Source organism: Ovis canadensis, chromosome 14 (assembly GCF_042477335.2).
Source record: "Ovis canadensis isolate MfBH-ARS-UI-01 breed Bighorn chromosome 14, ARS-UI_OviCan_v2, whole genome shotgun sequence".
NCBI classification, from domain to species: Eukaryota; Metazoa; Chordata; class Mammalia; order Artiodactyla; family Bovidae; genus Ovis; species Ovis canadensis.
Window position 1 is genome coordinate 65,016,838 of NC_091258.1, and position 20,691 is coordinate 65,037,528.

Here is a 20,691-nt window from a genome sequence, read left to right on the forward strand (position 1 = left end):
TAGCCCAGGGAGCCCAGCTCAGGGCTCTGTGACGACCTGGAAGGGTGGGAGGCAGGCTCAGGAGGAAAGGAATGTATGTTTACATATAGCTGAATGATTGTTGTGCAACAGAAACCCACATAACATTGTAAAGCATTGGCGATGGAAGGCAAAGTCCTAACCGCTGGACTGCCAGGGAAGTCCCTTCGGGTTACCCCTCCTTCCTGGGAGAGAGGATTAACTAAATAAACCTGATGAGAGCCAAGCATGACCTGTCCCCATCCCTGCCCATTAGCAAAAGGCTCCCGAATGTCCTTCACCTTCAGATATCTATCTCACTTCACCCCTGGGGTAGTGACATTCTTCTAAAGTCTTCATAGAAAAATCATGTCAAAAGTTCAATTTGCAGTCAGGAGACACCATCAAAGAGAGAGTCCAGCACGGTAGTTAAGAGTATGGACTCTGATACCAGTCTGTCTAGGCTAGAAGTCCAGCTTAGCCAGTGACTAGTTTTATCACATTGGGTGAGCCCTTACTCCTCAGTGTTTCCATTGGTGAAATGGGGTGATCACGCTTCCTACTCAAGAGTTGATATGTGTACAGAAATCAGAAAGGCACATGTGGAAAGAGTTTCTTGTAAGTAACCAAGAGCATTTACTACTATTACTTGGGAGGGAGAATGCCCTTTGGCTCTAAAAATCCCTTTCTTGGGCTTCCCTGGTGGTCTAGTGGTTAAGAATCCACCCGCCAGTGCAGGGGACACGGATTCCTTCCCTGGTCTGGGAAGATTGCGCAGGTCACAGAGCAACTAAGCCCGTGTGCCACAGTGACTGAAGCCACGGCAGTGACAAGCCCGCACACCACAGCGAGGAGTGCGGTGTGCACACCACGCCTGCTGCTGCAACTAGAGAAAGCGGGCACAAAGCAGCAAAGACCCAGCATAGCCAAAAAACTAAATAAAAAATAAAATAAAATAGATAAGTCTTTAAAAAAGAATACTCACTGTTTATTGGTGGCTGGATAGCATCACCGACTCAATGGACATGAACTTGGGCAAACTCCAGGAGGTAGTGAGGGACAGGGAGGCCTGGCGTGCTGCAGCCCATGGGGTCGCAAAGAGCCGGACATGACTTAGCAACTGAACAACAACAACGTACACTATTTTAAAAAACAAAATCTCTTTCTTTCTGCTCCCCAGCATGGCCTGTCTAGAGGATGCCTGCCCTGAGGTGTGGGTGCCGAGTGACCTGGGGTGGCAGGGAGGGGATGAGGAAGGAAGGAAGTGTTCCTGTGAGATCAGAGGTCCCCAGGGATGAGGCCAGGATATGATCCACCTGGGCTGAGCTGGAGCCCATGGCAGGTGGTCAGGAACTGCTCATAGAAGGAAAAAGTCACTGAATGACCCTAACCCTGGAGTCCGGACTCCAGTACTCTTGCCTGGAAAATCCCATGGGCGGAGGAGCCTGGTGGGCTGCAGTCCATGGGGTCACTAAGAGTTGGACACGACTGAGCGACTTCACTTTCACTTTTCACTTTCATGCATTGGAGAAGGAAATGGCACCCCACTCCAGTGTTCTTGCCTGGAGAATCCCAGGGACGGGAAGCCTGGTGGGCTGTAACTCTATGGGGTCACACAGAGTGGGACATGACTGAAGCGACTTAGCAGCAGCAGCAGCAACTCTGGAGTCTGCAGGAAGAGAAAGGTACTTTGGGAGTGGGGTGGGGCTGACCTGGGCAGAAGCTTGAATTTTACTGTTCAGGTCTTTTTATTGTCAAGTCTTTTAATTCCTACTTTTCTGTAACGGCATACATGTGGGTCCATGATTCAAGGTAAAATTTTTACTATTAATTATTTAAAGCTTACATAAGCAAACAAAAGTTTTAAATAATTAAAAAATAAACAAAACACAAAATCAACCTACAAATACAAATAAAGAAATGGGTAGTGTTTTTCACGGCTCAGCTAAAAGGCAGAAAGCATTAACAAAACAGTTGAAAGCTCCTGCGGCCCTTTCCCTGGCTGCTTGCCTTTCCTCTCTCCTCGCCTGAGATAAATTCTGCCCCAAACACGATAGTGGCAATTTTGCCACCTATGTCCATGCTTTGCGTTTTCTGAACCAAGCCTTTTCCCTTTGCATTTTCTCTTTTCTCCCCAGAGACTTTCCCCAGGGAAGCTCATCCCAGGAACCTCATGTTAACAATCTCAGATATCTCTTCCTGTTTTCATTTCCCAAACTCAGACAATCCTCTACAGACATTCTGTTGATTGAAGCAAGTTACAAGGTCAGCTCAGATTCTGGAGAGGACAAAGACTCCCCCTCTTGTGGGGAAGAGTGGCGTGTATCTAAGGAGATGGAGAGATGGTCAGCAGTCACAGTTGCAGGCGATCCACCAACCCCTCAATCCATCCCTTACACTTGCTGCCTTGTTCTCTTTTCTTATTGCTATTGTATTGGACACTATCTTGCTTTTGTTTATTATCTTATCTTTCCAAAAATATAAGCTCCATGAGCGCAAAGGTCACCTGTGGCTTGTTCACCCATGTGTCAGTGCCCAGAACTCTGTCTAGATCCAGAAGGCAGACAGTACCTATCTGAATGAATGAATGAACCCCTGGGGGCTAGCTTCAGGTTTCCCCAGGATGACGGCAAATGGGGAGAAGGTGGGGGCTTCCCGGGTAGCTCAGTGGTAACGAATCCGCCTGCCAGTGTAGGAGATGTGGGTTCGATCCCTGATACGAGAAGATCCCACGTGACCTCGGAGCAACTGAGGCTGTGTGCCACAGCTACTGAACATGTGCTCTAGAGCCCGGGAGCCGCAACTACTGACCCCGTGTGCTGCAACCACTGAAGCCCGAGCACCCCAGAGCTCGGGCTCCCCAACAGAGAAGCCACCACGGTGAGACCCGTCAACCAACAGCCTTGGCCCGCAGTCAGTGTCTGTTGCACAAACTCCTCCCTGCAGGAAGTACCGTCTGCGTCATCGCTGTGTTCTGGGGCTAGCAGGTGCAGAGCAAACACTCAGGAAGCACCTTCATCGATTCTAAGATGCACCCTTCATTCCCCGCACCCACCCTGCCTTTTAGTAATTCTGAGATCAGGAAGAGTCATAGAGGTTGACACCTTACATCCAGGCAGTCATTGTGACTCAGCTGTCACTGACTGGGTGTGAACAGGAAGACTGTTTCACCCCGATGGTTTCCTTATTTTAGTGGTAGAGCATTTTTAAAAATTTATTTTCTTACTGAAGTATAGATGATTTACAATGCTGTGTTCATTTCTGCTATATGGCAAAGTGATTCAGTTTACACATATGTATGCTTCCTTGGTGCCTCAGTGGTAAAGAATCTGCCTGCAACACAGGAGACCTGGGTTTGATCCCTGGGTTGGGAAGATTCCCTGGGGAAGGAATGGCAACCCACTGCAGCATTCTTGCCTGGAGAATTCCATGGACAGAGGAGCCTGGCGGGCTACAGTCCGTGGAGTCTCGAAGAGTTGGACATGACTGAGTGACTCACACACACATTTTATTTTTAATATTCCTTTCTAGTATGAGGTATCACAGGATATTGAATATAGTTTCCTGTGCTACCCAGCAGGACTTTGTTGTTTATCCATTCCACATATAATAACTTACATCTGTTGATTCCAGACTGACACTTCATCCCTCTCCCATCTGCCCCTCTGGGCAACAAGTCTTCTCTATGTCCATGAGTTTGTGTTTCATAAATAAGCTCATTTGTAATAAGCTCATTTCATAAATAAGCTCATAAATGAGCACCTTTTACTACTTTTAAAATTTTTATTTATTTATTTATGGCTGTGCTGAGTCTTCACTGGGCTTCCCTGGTGGCTCAGATGGTAAAGCGTCTGTCTACAATGCGGGAGACCCGGTTCGATCTCTGGGTCAGGAAGATCCCTTGGAGAAAGGAATGGCAACCCACTCCAGTATTCTTGCCTGGAGAATTCCATGGATGGAGGAGACTGGAGGGCTACAGTTCACAGGGTCACAAAGAGTCGGACACGACCGAGTGACTGACACTTTCACAGCATCTTCACTGTTGCACGTGGGCTTTCTCTAGTTGTGGCGAGAGGGGGCTACTCTCTAGCTGCAGTGAGCAGGCTTCTCCTTGAGGCGGCTTCTCTTATTGCAGAGCACAGATTGCAGGGAACATGGGCTCAGCTTAGTTGTGGCTGCGTCACATTTTAGATTCCACATGCAGATGATAACGTATGTCTTTCTCCTTTTGACTTACTTCTCTTAGTATGATAATCATTAGTTGCATCCATGTTGCTGCCAGTAGCACCATTTCATTCTTTTTTACGCTGAGTAGAATTCCATTGTATATAAGTACCACATCTTCTTTACCCATAATTGAGCTGCTTTTAATAGCCTCGTGGCCGTGCCTGTTGGCATGGAGGACAGAAGATGTGTTGCGTGAGAAAGCGTGGGCATCCACTGTTTGGAGCAGAAGTCACTCCACAGAGTCAGAGTCTGTGATTTTAGGCTCAGCTTAGCTAACTTATTTCTCTTGTATTGTCCTAGCTAGATGCATACACAGATAGTATAAGATACAAACCTATATTTTCTAAGTAAGTCTACCAAGCGCTCTTGCATTTAATTTTATTTTCTGCTTTTTGGCCACCTCATGTGACATTCAGGATCTAAGTTCCCCAACAGGGATCAAACCCATACCCCTTCCAGTGGAAGTGCCGTGTCTTAACCACTGAATCGCCAGGGAATTTCCTAAACATTTTAAGTGATAGTGAAATACATCATAATTTTATTGGCAGCACTTTTAAAATTTTGTTAGTGGGATAGAAAACGGTGCACCTGACAACCACAGCACCTTAGATTGGATGAGCTGGGGAACCCACAGAAGGAGAGGGTGAATTGGTATATTTCTCTCTCTCTTTCTCTCCCTTCCAGTCTCAGCTCCTGGGTGTTGTGTCTATCTTGGGATGACAGGTGGGAGAACGGAATTTTAGCCTGGGCTAAATGAGTTACTCCACCTGACAGGCTTCACATATACCTTGTTGTTGTTTAGTCGCTAAGTCACGTCTGACTCTCTGCAACCCCACGGACTGTAGCCCACCAGGCTCCTCTGTCCATGGGATTTCCCAGTAAGAATACTGGAGTGGGTTGCCATTTCCTTCTCCAGGGGATCTTCCTGACCCTAGGATTGAACTTGCGTCTCCTGTATTTTTTACCACTGAGCCACCGGGGAAGTCCATGGACACCTGGTGTATCAACAATGTCCTATAAGTGAGCGTTTGGCTTTAGCATGTGAGGAGAGAGTGCCCCCACCAGCCTGGGAGGTCTGTAGGAGCAGGGATGTGTGAGTCACATCTTGGGACCAGCACAGGGACTGGTGAGGTCCACACAAATGTTTGTGGGATGACCACACAGCTGAGTCAGTTACAAGACAAATAAGAGCTCTCTCTCAGCTCGGGGTCTTTGCCTAGGTTCTTTAGGGCTGGGATGCAACTTCCTAGCAGACCATCTGGCTCACTCCTACCCATCTTTCAGTTCTCAGCTCAGGCGCCTGTTCCTCCAGGAAGTCCTCCTTGACCCCTGAGCTAGTTCAGGTGGTCCCTTGGTGCTCCCACAGTCCTCTGGGCCACCCTCCCCATCCCAGCCTGGCCCGCTCCGGGTCATCATGGCGTGGGGATGGATCTGACTCCCCCACTACCCTGGCTTCCCCTGGTGGCTCAGATGGTACGGAATCCGCCGGCAATACAGGAGACCTGGGTTCAATCCCTGGGTTGGGAAGGTCCCCTGGAGGAAGAAACGGCAACCCACTCCAATATTCTCGCATGGAGAATCCCATGGACAGAGGAGCCTGACTGGCTACAGTCCATGGGATCGCAGAGTCAGACACAACTGAGCAACTGACTCTCTAACTGCACTATGAATCAGTCCCGCGGGAACAGAGCCGGGGGCGGGGGGTTGGTCTTTGCTGTGTTCCCAGCATCTAGCCTAGCACAGGGCCTTGGAGAGGTGCTGAGTGTTTGATAAATGAAGACAGAAGAGGAGGTCTGGCGGACAGGCACGGGAGCAGCCTCCCGCGGGCTGGCACTCTCTGGAGCTGGGAGAAGTGCCCCTGGCAGTGTGCCAGCCTGCATTAGATGCATTTGTGCAGGCGTCCTGCGTCCTGGTCTTGGTCCAGAGTTACCCTTGGCCGTGACCATCCCCTTCCTTTCCTCCAGGAGCTCCCATGGGCAGAGCCTGATGTGTCTACTTTGGGGACCCTGGCTCGTGGCTGCTCACACAGCTTAGGAGCTGGAGCAGGATGCATGGACGTGGAGGGTTTCAGGGGCCACCGTCTGAGTACGCTGTCTGCAAATGTGACTGTGGCTCCTCTGGTCTGCTGGTCTGCGTGCGCCTGCGTGTGTGTGGCTTGCGAGGCTGTTGTAAGTCAGCCTGCTTTGGACTTGTCTGTAATGACTCTGTACTTGAGGCTCTGTCTTTCCTTTCCCTCCTGGGCCAGGCTTTGGGTCTGGATTTGCGGGGAGAAACCTTAGTTTGTGTGTTTGCTGTCTGGGAACGTCTGAGGATCTTTCCTCAACTCCTGGTCTCTGTGTTTGTGTCAGTCAGTGAGGATGTGGACGAGTTTGTGTGCTGACCTGCATTTCTGTCTCGCCTGTGGTTTAAGAACTGAGTGTAGTCAGCAGACTATCCATTTCCCATTCTCCTTGTGGTCTTCAACTAGTCTCTTCCCTTTCTTCTTTTTTTTTGGGGGGGGGGCGTGAAGTCCCCTCTCTTCCCTTTCTGGGCCTCCACCTCCTCCTCAGCTGTTCTTTTGGAGGGTTCTTTCCAGAATTGAGCTTCAGATTGTCAGCAAAACCCTCTGAGTATCCAGGGCCTCTGGCTGTGTGGGTGCTAAGTTGCTCAGTCATGTCCGACCCTTTGCAACCCCATGGACTGTAGTCTGCCAGGCTCCTTTGTCCATAGGATTTCCCAGGCAAGAATACTGGAATGGGTTGCCATGCCCTTCTCCAGAGGATCTTCCTGACTCAGGGATCGAACCTGCATCTCTTATGTCTCCTGCATCGGCAGGCAGGTTCTTTACCCCTAGTGCCACCTTGGAAGCAGGGGCCTCTGGGTAGTGGGGGCTTCTGGCTTCATCCCAGGAAATGGGAGTGAGGGTGGGACACGTGGCCTGGGAAGAGAGGGGGTTGGGAGGAGAGCCAGGGTGGAGACTGTCATAAAGATTCCCTTGGACTGGAAGGGAGGCTTGGAAGGTAGAGATGGGCACTGGAATTGAGGAGAGCCAGAGATATCCCCCAGGAGGCTGGTGTGCTTGTGTCTCAGTCTCTAGACCTTCAGCTTCTTCCCTGTGTGCACCTAGGTCCACGCCTCGCTTTCCATCTCTGCGGCTCTGCATCTTTTTGCTCTGTCTGTAACTTGTGCCTCTGAGAGCATCTCTGGTGGTTTTCTGCCACCCTCTTCTCTCATCCCTGAATTCCTGCCTGACTCTCCTTCCGTTTCCTCTTTAAGGAGTCTCTTTTCCATCCCAACTCTTTCTGTTTTTCAAAATGTAGTTTAAACAGGAGGGTAATTGCTTTACAATGTTGTGTTAGCTTCTGGTGTCCAAGAATGTGGATCAGCTACAAGGGTACATACATCCTCCTCTTCTTGAGCCTCCCCCCCCCCCCTCAACTCTCTTTTCTCATTCACATCTCTCCCTGCTTCCATCTCCCTCTTTGTCATACTAAAAGATGCCATTTTATTTTTAAAAAATTATTTTTACTTTTTGGCCGTGCCATGCAGCATGCAGGATCTTACTTCCCCGACCAGGAATTGAATCCGTGACTTCTGCACCGGGACTGTGCAGTCTTAACCACTGGACAACCAGGGAAGCCCCCTCAATGCCATTTTAACTGGTTGTGAGGAAGCAGGGGAGGGAGACAGGAGAAAGGAGGAAGGTGTTATGAAGTCGGCACCTGAGCTGGGATTTGAAGGATGGGCTGAGGGCACACTGTTGCTAATGTTGTTCAGCCGCTCAGTCATGTCTGATTCTTTGAACTGCAGCATTGCAGGCTCCCCTGTCCTTCACTATCTCCCAGAATTTGCTCAAGTTCATGTCCATTGAGTGAGTGATGCTATCTAGCCATCTCATCCTCTGCCACCGCCTTCTCCTTTTGCCATCAATCTTTCCCAGCATCAGAGGATGTTGAAATGCTAGGGAAGGAGGAAGGCCAATCAGGGAGCTTAGAAACCAGATACTGAATTGGGGTGTGGGCGCTGCCCCACTGCCCCATGGACCACCAGTCCCGGCCAGGACCAGGCCAAATCGCACGGGGCTCTCCTTAGCACTTCCTCCCAACTCAGCCAGAGGTGGCTGAGCTTAGTCACCACCCACAGAGCCTACACCACCCTTGGTAAGGTGGGTGAATGGGTAGACAGTGCAAAGGAGGGAGAGTAAATGACTTGTTTGGGAAACTGAGTCCCGGGATGGAGAAAGAGAGGGTGGGATGGTGAGCAAGGCCAGATTCTCAGATGCCAGAGCTGGGATTTTGTGCTGGGGGTGATAGAGACCACGGGCGGGTTTTGAACAAGCCTTGGTGTCAGAAAGCTCTCTCTGGGTCCCTGGGGGATGGGGGTGGAGGGGGGCTAAGGGCCCGAGACCACCCAGTGGTGGTCCCATGAGCAGCTAGGGGTGGGGTCCCACAGCGGGGCTGGGACCCCACCCCCTGACATCACCCTCACATTATTGCACCAGGGCTGGCTGACCAATAAGCTGTGGTTTGCTACTATAATGGGTCCTAGCAACAGGCCCTGATCCTGTGCTAACAGGAGAGGAGGCCCCACCAGCGGGAAGAGTGAAGGGGAGAGGGAGAGCCTGCAGGGCAGGTGAGTCCCCCTGAGGGCAGCTCCCCTTGTCCAATCCCAGGCCCAGCTCCCTCAGCTCCTCGGTCCACCCCAGTGGCCACTGGCCCCTCCGCCCCTTGCACTGAGACCTGTCCAAGGATTCCCTTTCTCCTCTACCCAGGCCACGCTCTGAGATGGGTCAGGGGTCGGGTCGAAGGAGGGACTGGGTAGAGCCCCAGGGTGAAATGGCCCCACCTGGGATGGGTGATCAGACCTGGCGGGAACAATGGAATAAGGACTGTCTTCCTGCGGAAGGTTGGGTGAGGATGCGGCCAGGCGCAGCTGAGGAGAAAGAGGGGAGGTAAAGACACGTGACTGAAGGGAGAGCAGCTCTTCAGAAGGACCTGGGTTGGAGCCCTGGCTGTGCCTCTGAGTGGGGACATCTCATGTCTAGTCTGAACCTCAGTCCATCTCCATCTGATGGGGACACTGATTCCTGACCTAAGCATCTCTCCCAGGGTTCTCTGAAGAGTCTTTAGTCAATAAGGAAGGGTATTTTAGAGGCGATAGACAAGGAGAGTGTGTGATCGGGAAGAGGGAGGGCCAGGGAAGTTCCCAGGTGAGGAAGAAGGGTCCCAGGAGAGACCACCATGACAGGCTCCTGGAGGAGGGAGGGGACTTAGCCTAGCCAGCCCTGCCAAGCAGGGCTGGGTGTTTAAGGAGACGTCCAGGGTGGGGGCACCCCTCCCCATGCCTGGCTGAACCCAAGAATATCTTCAAAGGTGACCTAGAGACAGACAGGTGATGGGGCTCATGATGGTCACAGAAGCCCGGCGACGTGGGCAAGGTTATCTTCCACCATGCAGGTGCTACAGCAGGGGCTCAGAGAGGGCAGGGATGTCATACAGCCAGGAATAGTAATAATGATGATAACAGTGATGCTGATAATGCAGACCGCCTGCTCTGGGTTGGGAACTTTTTTTTTTTCCCAGAGAAGTTTTTATTTGGGCCTTAAGCTTTTGAAAATAAAGTTTAGAGACATAGCATATGAATACCACAGTAATACACATGAAATATTCTATATCAGACCCTAAAAATTAACATAAACTTTCTCATAGTCAACAAAATAGTGGCTGGGTGCTGATTTCATTAGATAAGTTGGCTACAGCATTTTAATTATCATTTTACATCTATCTAGGTGTAGCTGAAATTCAAAATGCACATCAAAGTAAAACGATATCACAGCTCAATGCCATACTAAATGTACTTGGCCTCTGTGGTAAAATTCACAATGGGTTCTGCTGGACAGATACTGGGTTGGGCACTATTTTAAGTGCTTTTTCTGGATGAACTCATTTCATTCTCAAAAGCTCTAGGAGGTGGTCTGCTATAAGGACTGCAGATCGCTTTGATCTGTAAGATGAGGAAAGTGAGGCAGCGGTCAGGAACTTGCCCCAAGTCTCTCAGCTGGTGTGTGGTAGGGCCCGTCTGGATGGAATCCCAGGCAGTGTGGCTCCAGGGTCTGGGTCCCCCTGGCCATCACTTCTTGCTGCTTCTAATCACCGCAGAGGCAGCAGCGGAAGACCCACTGCTCCCTTTTTCTGGGCCCAGGAGCTGAGCTAAAGCCCCTTCCACTGCAGGCCTGGCTACATACATGAATTGCAGGGCCCAGTCGAAAATGAAAATGCAGCACCCTTGCTTCAAATGTTTAGAATTTTAGTCAATGTCAAAAAAGCATCAAGGCAGGAGCTGAGTTTTGTTTTGTTTTTTATTTATTTTAAAATTTTGTTTATCTTATCTAGCTGTGTCGGGTCACTTGGGCTCTCTAGAACTGGCACGCACGTTTAGTTGCCCAGCAGCATGTGGGATCTTAGTTTCCCAATCAGGGATTGAACCCCGTCCCCTGCATTGCAAGGTGGATTCGTAACCACTAGACCACCAGGGAAGTCCCAGGAGAGCTGGGCCTTTTGACGTGGGGCCCCATGTGACGGCATGGGTCTCAAGCTGCCCACAAAAGGGTGGGAGTTCCTAGGGTTATCCCGAAGAAGACTCCTCAGTGCCCTGGGAGGCAGGTCAGTCAGTACACTCATTAAGCAAGAATCAAACAGGCTCAGAGAGGTGTGCTTCCTTTTGCCCCAGGTCACACAGCAGGTTAGTGGCAGAGATGGGATGGGAACCTGGGGCCACCGACTACAAAGCCCCCTCCCTACCTCCTGTCTAAAAGGTATCCCGGGTTTTTTTCTAAGAAGGAGAGGGCTGTGGGGCTCCAGAGAGACTTCCTTCATAGCCCTGGTGTGTCTCTCCCTGCCCCACGCCACGTTCCAGGAGGCCTGAACGGCTGGCTCCCTTCTGCTCTCCCCTCCGCAGACACTGAGGACCACGCGTCCGTCCGTGACTCTCCCCCACCCCCCCGCACCCTCTGACCCGCCAGTCACCATGGCTACTTCGAAGTTGCCAGCGGTGTCCGGGGAGGAGGAGACCACCATCCTCATGGCCAAGGAAGAGCTGGAGGCCCTGCGCACCGCCTTCGAGTCGGGCGACATCCCCCAGGCCGCTTCCCGCCTCCGGGAGCTGCTGGCCTCCTCGGACTGCACCCGGCTGGAGGTGGGCGTCACAGGCGAATCGGGGGCCGGCAAGTCGTCCCTCATCAACGCCCTTCGCGGCCTGGGCGCCGAGGACCCCGACGCGGCCCTCACCGGCGTCGTGGAGACCACAATAGAGCCCTCGCCCTACCCGCACCCGCAGTTTCCAGACGTGACCCTGTGGGACCTGCCAGGGGCCGGCTCTCCCGGCTGCTCGGCCGACAAGTACCTGAAGCAGGTGGACTTCGGCCGCTACGATTTCTTCCTACTCGTCTCTCCCCGCCGCTGCGGCGCGGTGGAGACCCGCCTGGCCTCCGAGATCCTGCGCCAGGGCAAGAAGTTCTATTTCGTGCGCACCAAGGTGGACGAGGACCTGGCGGCCACGCGCATGCAGCGGCCCTCGGGCTTCAGCGAGGGGGCGGTCTTGCACGAGATCCGCGAGCACTGCGCCGAGCGGCTGCGCGGGGCCGGCGTCCACGACCCGCGCGTCTTCCTTGTGTCCAACCTCTCGCCCACGCGCTACGACTTCCCGCTGCTCATGTCCACCTGGGAGCGCGATCTGCCCGCGCACCGGCGCCACGCCGGCCTGCTGTCGCTGCCGGACATCTCGCTGGAGGCCCTGCAGAAGAAGAAAGACATGCTCCAGGAGCAGGTGCTCAAGACGGCCCTGGTGTCCGGCGTCATCCAGGCCCTGCCTGTGCCCGGGCTGGCGGCCGCCTACGACGACGCGCTGCTCATCCGCTCGCTGCGCGGCTACCACCGCAGCTTCGGCCTGGACGACGACTCGCTGGCCAAGCTGGCCGAGCAGGTGGGCAAACAGGCAGGGGACCTGCGCTCCGTCATCCGCTCCCCGCTGGCCAACGAGGTCTCCCCCGAGACGGTCCTGCGGCTCTACTCCCAGTCGTCCGACGGCGCCATGAGGGTGGCCCGGGCCTTTGAGAAGGGTATCCCGGTGTTCGGGACGCTGGTGGCGGGGGGCATCAGCTTTGGCACCGTCTACACCATGCTCCAGGGCTGCCTAAACGAGATGGCCGAGGATGCCCAGCGCGTCCGCATCAAGGCTCTGGAGGAGGAGGAGGAGGACACTCAGCCCGATGTCAGCCTGGAGGCGGCTGGTGACAACGGAGTGGAGAAGCGGGGATCCGGGGAGGGGAGCATGGAGGAAGCCCCACTCTCAACCCGCCGGAAGATTGGCCTCCTCCTTAAGTACATTCTGGACAGCTGGAAGAAGCGAGACTTGTCCGAAGACAAATGAAAGCGCAGCCCTTACCCACTGCCTCACCCACAAACCAAGCCTTTTGAAAACCCACCAAACAATCAAAAAAGGCCTAATGTGGTGAAAATGAGAGATGCGGTTGCTGAGTGGGGACAGGGTGGGGCAGGCTGAGGGAGGCAGGTGGAGGGAGGCCCAAGGCCAAGTCCCTAACCGAGGATAGGAATTGATATTGGGAGGCAGAGGTTCAAGGTGTGGATGAGGGTGGGGCAGGACTCTTTAAAAAGAAAAAGCCTCTCTCCCCCTGATCCCCAAGTGGCCATGGGAGAGGTGGGGGGGGGGGAGGGGCGTTGGGGACAACAGGACAGCCTGGCCTGGAGCCAAGCCAGCAGCCCACTGTCAACATAGGTGCGTGGCTGAATGGGCCCTGGGGCCTGCAGTCTCGTGTCCCTTCCTGAGAACTCCAAAGGCCTGCTCTGGTGGGGGAGGGGCAGCCAACTGGTACACGGGCTGGGCACAATAGTGCCTAGCAACCAACTGAGTGAAACAGATGCCAGGGAGATGGGACATCCTGAGCCAGCCCTGCTGCCTGTGAGTGATGTAGGGCGGGAGGGAGGAGGGAGGGGGCAGCCAGGTGGCCACTGGACTGGCCTCTGTGCAGAACCTGGGGACACAGAATGAGAGTGGGGGTGGTGAGAGGGTGGCTGGGCACGTCTATGAGCATCCACGGAGAAAGGCAGGGACGGCACCGGCCCCCTGGAACAAGCCTCATTTCAGAAAGATGGCCAGCGTGTCTGCATGTAGATGCATGCGGGAATGCGCTGGCTGGTGTGTCTGATTGGGAGGGCTCTTGGTAAGCCTTGCTGATTTGGATGCTGCAGGTGGGTCTAAGATTGTGAGTGACTGGCTGAGACTGGGGTTCCAGGTCTGTGTGTGCCTGGCTGCATGGCTGGGCATGAGTTTTGGGGATGGTGCTGTAAGGCCGTGGGTCTGACAGGGCGCCTGTTGGGATTTCTGAAGCTGCACGAGGTTTCAAAAAACACGGGCTGTATAACACAGTGAGGCGGCCTTGGGACCTCAACTGCTTGCTACAGCCCCTCGCTCTGTGCTGAGCTCTCCAGCTGGATGCAGAAGTGAATCTGACACCCTTATCTGCTCAAACCAAGACTCACATGCCGAGTTGAGGGTCACGCATGGTTAAAAAGGAATCACCAGACTGGGGCACTTGCACAGGACAGGGGTTGCCCCAAGAGCATCCGTGGACTGGGACGAGGGTGCAGGGAAGGGTGGGATTTGAGGAGTTCACAGGGTGGTTCTGGTGCAGCGGAGACGGCCTCACTAACACTCCCTGAGTTGTTCCGGGACCTGATGATGGTTCTGGCCTCATTGTACGTAAGTCTATGTGCATGCATGCTCAGTCACGTATGATGCTTTGCGACCCCATGGACTGCAGCCCGCCAGGCTCCTCTGTTCATGGAATTTTCCAGACAAGAATACTGGAGCGGGTTGCCATTTCCTATTCTAGGGCATCTTCCTGACCCAGGGATCGAACCCACATCTCCTGCGTCTCCGGCATTAGCAGGCAGGGTCTTTACCATTGCGCCACCTGGGAAGCTCCTCTAGCCCCATCTAGGGGCCTCAAATTACCCCTGACTCTGGGAAATGGACTAAGAGGGTCCACTTTTACCTGGGATGTTAAAATTTCTTTGCTGAAGAACTCTCTGCTTTGCCAAAAAGATTCCTGTCTTCCCAGAAGGCCTCCCATTGGCTCTGCAAGGACTATTTGGGGTTCACATGGACCTTTCTGCACCAAAGAGGGTACAAAAGATCATGGTAGGGATATTCCAGACCCCCAGGGGGAAATCTCCATGGTAGGTATTTCTCAGATGCATGAGAAAGATGGTCTCTTTCAAATCTATTCTCAAAAGGCACAGCCCACATCCCTATACCTGAGGACCCTCGGACTCATTGGCCCCAAGTGGCTGGGATGGAAAGGTTGGGCATGCTCTCAATACAATGGGCCTGAGGTTAAAAGAGACAGTCTGGGTGACCACTGTCCCCTGCTTCCAACTGGTGGCCTCATTCTGCCCTGTCCCTTCTGCCTCTCTCTCTCTCTCCCTTCCCCATCTCCACCCCCAGCCCCTGTTCCAGCTCTTGGCCCTGCCCACCCAGGTCCTGCCCCTGCCACTCCCCTTGTCTCCCAGGCCCCAGTCTCCTGAACCATAAGGTCATAGAGGGCTCTCTGGAAAAAATTACTGCCTTTCCCACGAGACTTGTGGGATCTTAGTTCCCCAACCAGGGATAGAGCCTGGGCCCTCGGCAGTGAAAGTGTGGTGTCCTAACCACTGGACCGCCAAGGAATTCCCAGGAGGGCTCTTGGTAATGTCCCCAGTGGACCTCTCCCCTCCCTGCTCAGAACCCTTCCATGGCTACCCACAGATAACGATCAAGAGCAGCCGGATGCTCCACGCCCTTCCCAAGCTGGCCTCTGCCTGAACCTCGTCAGCAGTAAGACCTCGAGTCTTCCTAAACCAGTAGGGCTTGGAGGGTTCTGAGGAGTCATCTTTCCATTCCACAGGTGAGGAAACTGGCGCCCCCACCCTTCACGGAGGGGAAAATAAAAGCCCCAGAGGGGCTGTGACTTGGCTGGTGTCACCCCTGCAAATCCTTGGCATGGCTGGGACCAGACACAGTCACACAATCCCTGGATGTGAGCGTGGCTGCCCCGTCCATCATACGGACTTGATAAAATCGTGCATGCGGTTAGAACAGTGGCTGGCCCCGAATAAACCTCAAATAAACCCAAGCTATGACTACCAGTGATGAAGGTTCCAGCTCTTAATCCTGGTGCTGGGGGCATGGTAAAACCCCTGCCCCCTTCCTCAAAGTTAAGACTTTGAATTTTAGGGCCAGAAGACCTTAGCCCCATTCCCAGTTTTCCCACAAATTAGCTGGAGGACCTTGAAGTGAAGTGAAGTCGCTCAGTCATGTCCAACTCTTTGCGACCCCATGGACTGTAGCCTACCAGGCTCCTCCATCCATGGAATTTTCCAGGCAAGAGTACTGAATGGGTTGCCATTTCCTTTTCCAGGGGAGGACTTGGGCCCCATTTATTTTCTCAATGCCAAATGTGGATAAGAAGGGAGGGAAATTCCTTCTCCAGCTGGTTTGAGGATTTGTGGATACTTCAGGAGAAGTTGGCGGTGATGAGTAAATGTGAATTAAAATAAAGTGCTTAGCACCAGACCTGGCATCTTGTAACACCCTCAGCGCTATTACTGGTGATGCCACAAATACTCCAGGAAAGCTGAGGGATGTAGAGAAGATAGGGTAACTCAGAGTGAAAACACTCCCTTCCCTTCCCTGTCCAAGGTCATCAAGTCCTGAAGACGGAGAACTGGGGGTCTGGCAGCCCATGGCCAGCGAGGTCTTCCAATCATGCCTCAGCCAATGCAAGATCCTGGAGCTCTCAAAAGACACCAGGGCCCTGAAGGAGGCCTTTGAGGCGGGGGATCTGCCAGCAGTTGCCGCCAAGTTACAATCTACGCTTCATTCTCTGGAGAACGTCCGGCTGGACATCGGTGTCACCGGGGGGATGGGCTCAGGCAAGTCCACCTTTGTCAATGCCATCCGGGGGCTAGGGGACGAGGACACCAACTCGGCCTGCACCGGCGTGGTGGAAATGACCGTGGACCCCACACCGTACCCACATCCCAAGTACCCCAGTGTCGTCTTCTGGGACCTGCCGGGCATCGGCACCTCCGCCTTCCGGGCTGACAAATACTTCCGGCGGGTGCAGCTCTTCCGGTATGACTTCTTCCTCATCATTACCTCGGAGAGCTTCACCGCCGACCTCGCCGAGCTGGCTCTTGAGATCCTGCGACACGGCAAGCACTTCTACTGCATCCGCTCCAAGGTGGACGTGGACATCACCGCCTCCCACAGCCGCCGCCCCAGCTCCTTCTCGGAGGAGAGGGTGCTCAACCAGATCCGGGACGACTGTGTGCAGCGGCTGGAGGGTGAGGGGCAGGCTCTGGGGGCCTGGGTTATTTATTTATTTAGGATGCACAATGCGGCTTGCAGGATCTTAGTTCCCTGACCAGGGATTGAACCTGGGCCCTTGGCAGTGAAAGCGCTGAGTCCTAACCACTGGACTGCCTGGAAATTCCTATCTATTTTTAATTATTTTATTTATTCATTGACTGGTGGGGGGGGGCTGGATTCTTGAGGGATTACCCCAGTTCCCCTGCATCTTCCCACTGAGGCCCAAGGTGGGGTAAGTTACGTGGCCCCTGTTGGTGAAATGCCGCTTACAGCTGCAATTTCAGTCACAGGTGACAGAGACCAGTCACTTGCACTAAAGAAAAGGGTGTGTGCGTGCTGAGTCGCTCAGTCGTGTCCGACTCTTTGCAACCCCATGGACTGTAGCTTGCCTGGCTCCTCTGTCCATGGGGCTTCTCCAGGCAAGAGTCCTGGCGTGGGTTGCTATGCCCTCCTCCAGGAGATCTTCCCAACCCAGGGATCGAACCCTCAGTCTCTTACTAAATCTCCCGCATTGGCAAGCCGGTTCTTTACCACTAGCTCCACCTGGGAAGTCCCCCTGGCCAGTGCAAATGCTATGCACCCACGCCCACGCTGACACACCTCTGGGCCGGGGGGCCGGGGGGTAGCTAACATTTCTTGGGGGCTCACCAGAGGCCAGGCACCATGTTCACAGCTCATTTCACCAGCGTGATATCCCTAGGAGGAAGGTACACCCACTCTCTTGTTTTATAGATAAGTACATGGACTTCCCTGGTGGCTCAGACGGTAAAGCGTCTGTCTACAATGCAGGAGACCTGGGTTTGATCCCTGGGTCGGGAAGATCCACTGGAGAAGGAAATGGCAATCCACTCCAGTACTGTTGCCTGGAAGATCCCATGGACAGAGGAGCCTGGTAGGCTACAGTCCATGGGGTCGCAAAGAGTCAGACACGACTGAGCGACTTCACTTACTTACTTACATGGAAGCCCAGAGAGATAGGTGTGGTAACTAGCCTGAGGCCACACAGGGAATAGGGAGGGAGGCTGGGATCTGAACTCAAGCAGCCTGGCTCCAGGGCTGATGCTCTTAAGCCACGTGCTATGTAGACACAGCTTCTCACCCCCCATCCCTCCCCCACCCCACCCCGACACTCACAGGCAGCTGTCAGGACACCTGGGTCTGCTCAGTGGGGAAACTCACCCAAGGTGCCCTTGTCTCCCGCAGCACAGGGACTCAGGGACCCCAAGGTCTTCCTGCTGTCCATGTTTGAGCTGGGCAAGTATGACTTCCACCTGCTGGAGGAGTCGATGGTGAGGGACCTTGAGAGTCACAAGCGGCACGCATTCCTGGTGGCCCTGCCCAACATCTCCAAGCCCACACTGGAGCGGAAGGCAGCCTCGCTGAGGCAGCACACCTGGCTGGTGGCCACGGTGGCCTGCGGGGCCAACCCAAGGCCCGTGCCAGGCCTGCCGGAGGTGGCGTGTGACCTGCACATGCTCACCCGGGCCCTGGAGGGCTACCGCCACAGCTTCGGCCTGGACGGGGGATCCCTCGTCAGGCTGGCAGAGCAGACGGGCCAGCCCTTGCACAAGATCCTGCAGGTGCTCCAGGGCCCGAAGACCAAGGTCACTGAGGCGCTGGTGGCAGAGCTGCTGGGTCAGGCCTCCGGGGATGCCTCGGCCTTCAGCCAGAAGCTCCTCAACGTGCCCGTCCTGGGCTCCCTGGCCTCCTGTGGCCTATCCTTCGCCACCGTCTACCGGATGCTCCGCACCTCCCTGGACGTGGCTGTCAGTGATGCCCAGAGCGTGCTGGTTCAGGCCTCCCTCGACAGCCCCGACCGCAAGCTCCCAGATGGTCAGTGGTCCCAGCCCGGCGCCTAGGCCAGCCAGAGGTGGCAGCGAGGGGCTGGGAGGCCTGCAGGCTCTGTCTATGCCCAGGCTGGGGGGGTTTTGGGGGAGGGGAAGGAAGAAACTCCACTGTCCTGGACTGAGCCGTGTGCTGTCTCGTGCTTTTGCCCTCTCTGGCCATGGCTCCCACTTTCCCTCTTCCGGTGAACCCCACATCAACCAGCAGTCCCCTGGGAATCGCAGGGAGGGGACAGACACGGGCCTGCTAAGTTGTGACAAGGCAGGGAAAAGCCAGTTGCCTGGCTGGGGAGGGCAGTCAGGAGGGTGTCCACCACGCATGTCAGGGTAGGGGGGCGGGCTGAGGCAAAGGGTCCAGAAGCATTTCTGTAAGAGGGCAGTGAACAGTTCTCAGCAATCTTGGGGTTCACAAAGGGAGGCCCCGCCTAAGGTCTTGGGCAGTGTGTGGCAGGGCCAGAGTCTGCCCTGGGCCTCGTAACTCAAACTTCTGGCCAGACCTGCTCTGAGTCTGCGGCTTCCAGTCAGACTTTCTGCCAGACCTGCTCTGAGGCCAGAGGTTTGCATTCTTCCCTGTCCCCCTACCTTCTTCAGGCTTCCCAGGAGGCTCAGATGGTAAAGAATCCGCCTGCGGTGCAGGAGACCCGGGTTTGATCCCTGGGTCGAGGTGGGAAGATCCCTGAAGAAGGGCATGGCAACCTACTCCAGTATTCTTGCCTGTAGAATTCCATGGACAGAGGAGCCTGGCGGGCTACGGCCCATGAGGCTGCAAAGGGTTGGACACGACTGAGCAACTATCACTTTAATTCACCCTCTTCAGCTGTACTTTTTCCTCCGAAGGCCAGTCCCCCCGGGGCTGCCATGACCTGCACACCAGGACTGTGTACAGGATGTGCCCGAGAGCAATGGGAAGCCAGGGAGACCAGTGGCATGGGGGGCAGGCTGGGCAGACCAGCTCAAGCCGCTTAGACTGGAACCAAGCGCTTTACTCAAAGGTGGAGTGGCATCACTGGAGGGTCAGGACTAGTTTGGGATTAGGGTGTGGTGACCAGACCAATTCGGAGACGTATCTTGGGAAACACTGAACTAGGATGGTGTACTGTATTTAACTGAGTAGGGGAGGGCAGGTACTCTAATGAACTGAATGGTGTATTTGAGGGTTAGGTTCTGGTTTTGAAGGGAGGGGCCATTTTTCAAAGAGTAGTTGAGGTATATAGGGGAAGCCATCATGTCTAATGGTTAATAACGTATGAGTACTCGACAAGGGTAAAATGGCACCCCACTCCAGTACTCGTGCCTGGAAAATCCCATGGACAGAGGAGACTGGAAAGCTGCAGTCCATGGGGTCGCTGAGGGTCGGACACGACTGAGCGACTTCACTTTCACGCATTGGAGAAGGAAATGGCAACACTCCAGTGTTCTTGCCTGGAGAATCCCAGGGACAGGGGGGCCTACTGGGCTGCCGTCTCTGGGGTCGCACAGAGTCGGACCCAATTGAAGTGACTTAGCAGCAGCAGCAGCAGAAGCGCCTGTTTTGACTAAGGGGAAGGGCAGTTGGCCCTCTATATTGGAGGATTCCACGTGTGCGGATTCAACCACCCTTGAGAATAGTAAACAAACAAACAAACAAACAAAAAGCCCCAGAAAGTTCAAAAAGCAAAACTTGACTGTAAGTGCTGGCAACTATTTACACTGTATTCACATTTATTAGCACTGACAGTGGATTAGGTGCCTTAAGCAGTCTAGAAAATGACTTCCGTAGATGGGAGGATGTGCATAGGTTACAAGAACACGCTATGCTATCTAACCTAAGGGACTTGAGCCGCCACAATTTGGGGATCTGCAGGGGTCCTGGGACCAACCCCTCGTGGACAGAGTGACTCTGTATGGTATTTAACTAGGGGCCTGTCCCCTTTTTAACGTACTGAATCAGGCACTGCGCTTAGCTAGGCCATATCACCAAAGGCTGCCACCAACTTCACGGGAACAGATGAAACGTGAGGGCCTGCATGTTCTTCTCCATGACACACATAGACGGGAGGCTTGACGGTACCTCACAAAACAGAAAGCCCCTCTCTAGAGGCTTCCTCCTCAGCAGACTTGTTTTTATCTGCTGACAACTCTGACCTACAGTGGACATGTCCTCACAGAAGTTCAATGGGAGGCCACGGCTCCTCTGCCCCCAAGGGCTGGGAACAGCAATCTCGGGGCTTCTCAG

The 20,691-nt window shown here is 54.0% G+C and overlaps 2 protein-coding genes across 4 annotated transcripts; one reads left to right on the plus strand and one right to left on the minus strand.

The window, feature by feature from the left end:
• Positions 1–1,510: 1,510 nt before the first annotated feature.
• On the plus strand, positions 1,511–12,718 carry IRGC (immunity related GTPase cinema). 3 transcript variants are annotated; one of them, XM_069550997.1, is made up of 3 exons: positions 8,802–8,835; positions 9,248–9,412; positions 11,161–12,718. In XM_069550997.1, exon 3 carries the CDS (start codon positions 11,230–11,232, stop codon positions 12,628–12,630), a length of 1,401 nt encoding a protein of 466 aa, XP_069407098.1. In that variant the 5' UTR covers positions 8,802–8,835; positions 9,248–9,412; positions 11,161–11,229; the 3' UTR covers positions 12,631–12,718. The 3 variants fall into 3 exon arrangements, with proteins under 3 accessions (XP_069407100.1, XP_069407098.1, XP_069407097.1); XM_069550999.1 differs by lacking the exons at positions 8,802–8,835; positions 9,248–9,412 and adding an exon at positions 1,511–1,682; XM_069550996.1 differs by lacking the exon at positions 9,248–9,412.
• A 3,347-nt stretch (positions 12,719–16,065) lies between these two features.
• LOC138418965 (uncharacterized) lies at positions 16,066–20,613 on the minus strand. Its single transcript, XM_070289308.1, has 3 exons — positions 20,605–20,613; positions 17,812–18,347; positions 16,066–16,465 (listed from the first exon to the last, which is right to left on the minus strand). The coding sequence occupies exons 1-3, from the start codon at positions 20,611–20,613 to the stop codon at positions 16,138–16,140; spliced, it is 873 nt and encodes a 290-aa protein (XP_070145409.1). The 3' UTR covers positions 16,066–16,137.
• Positions 20,614–20,691: the final 78 nt, after the last annotated feature.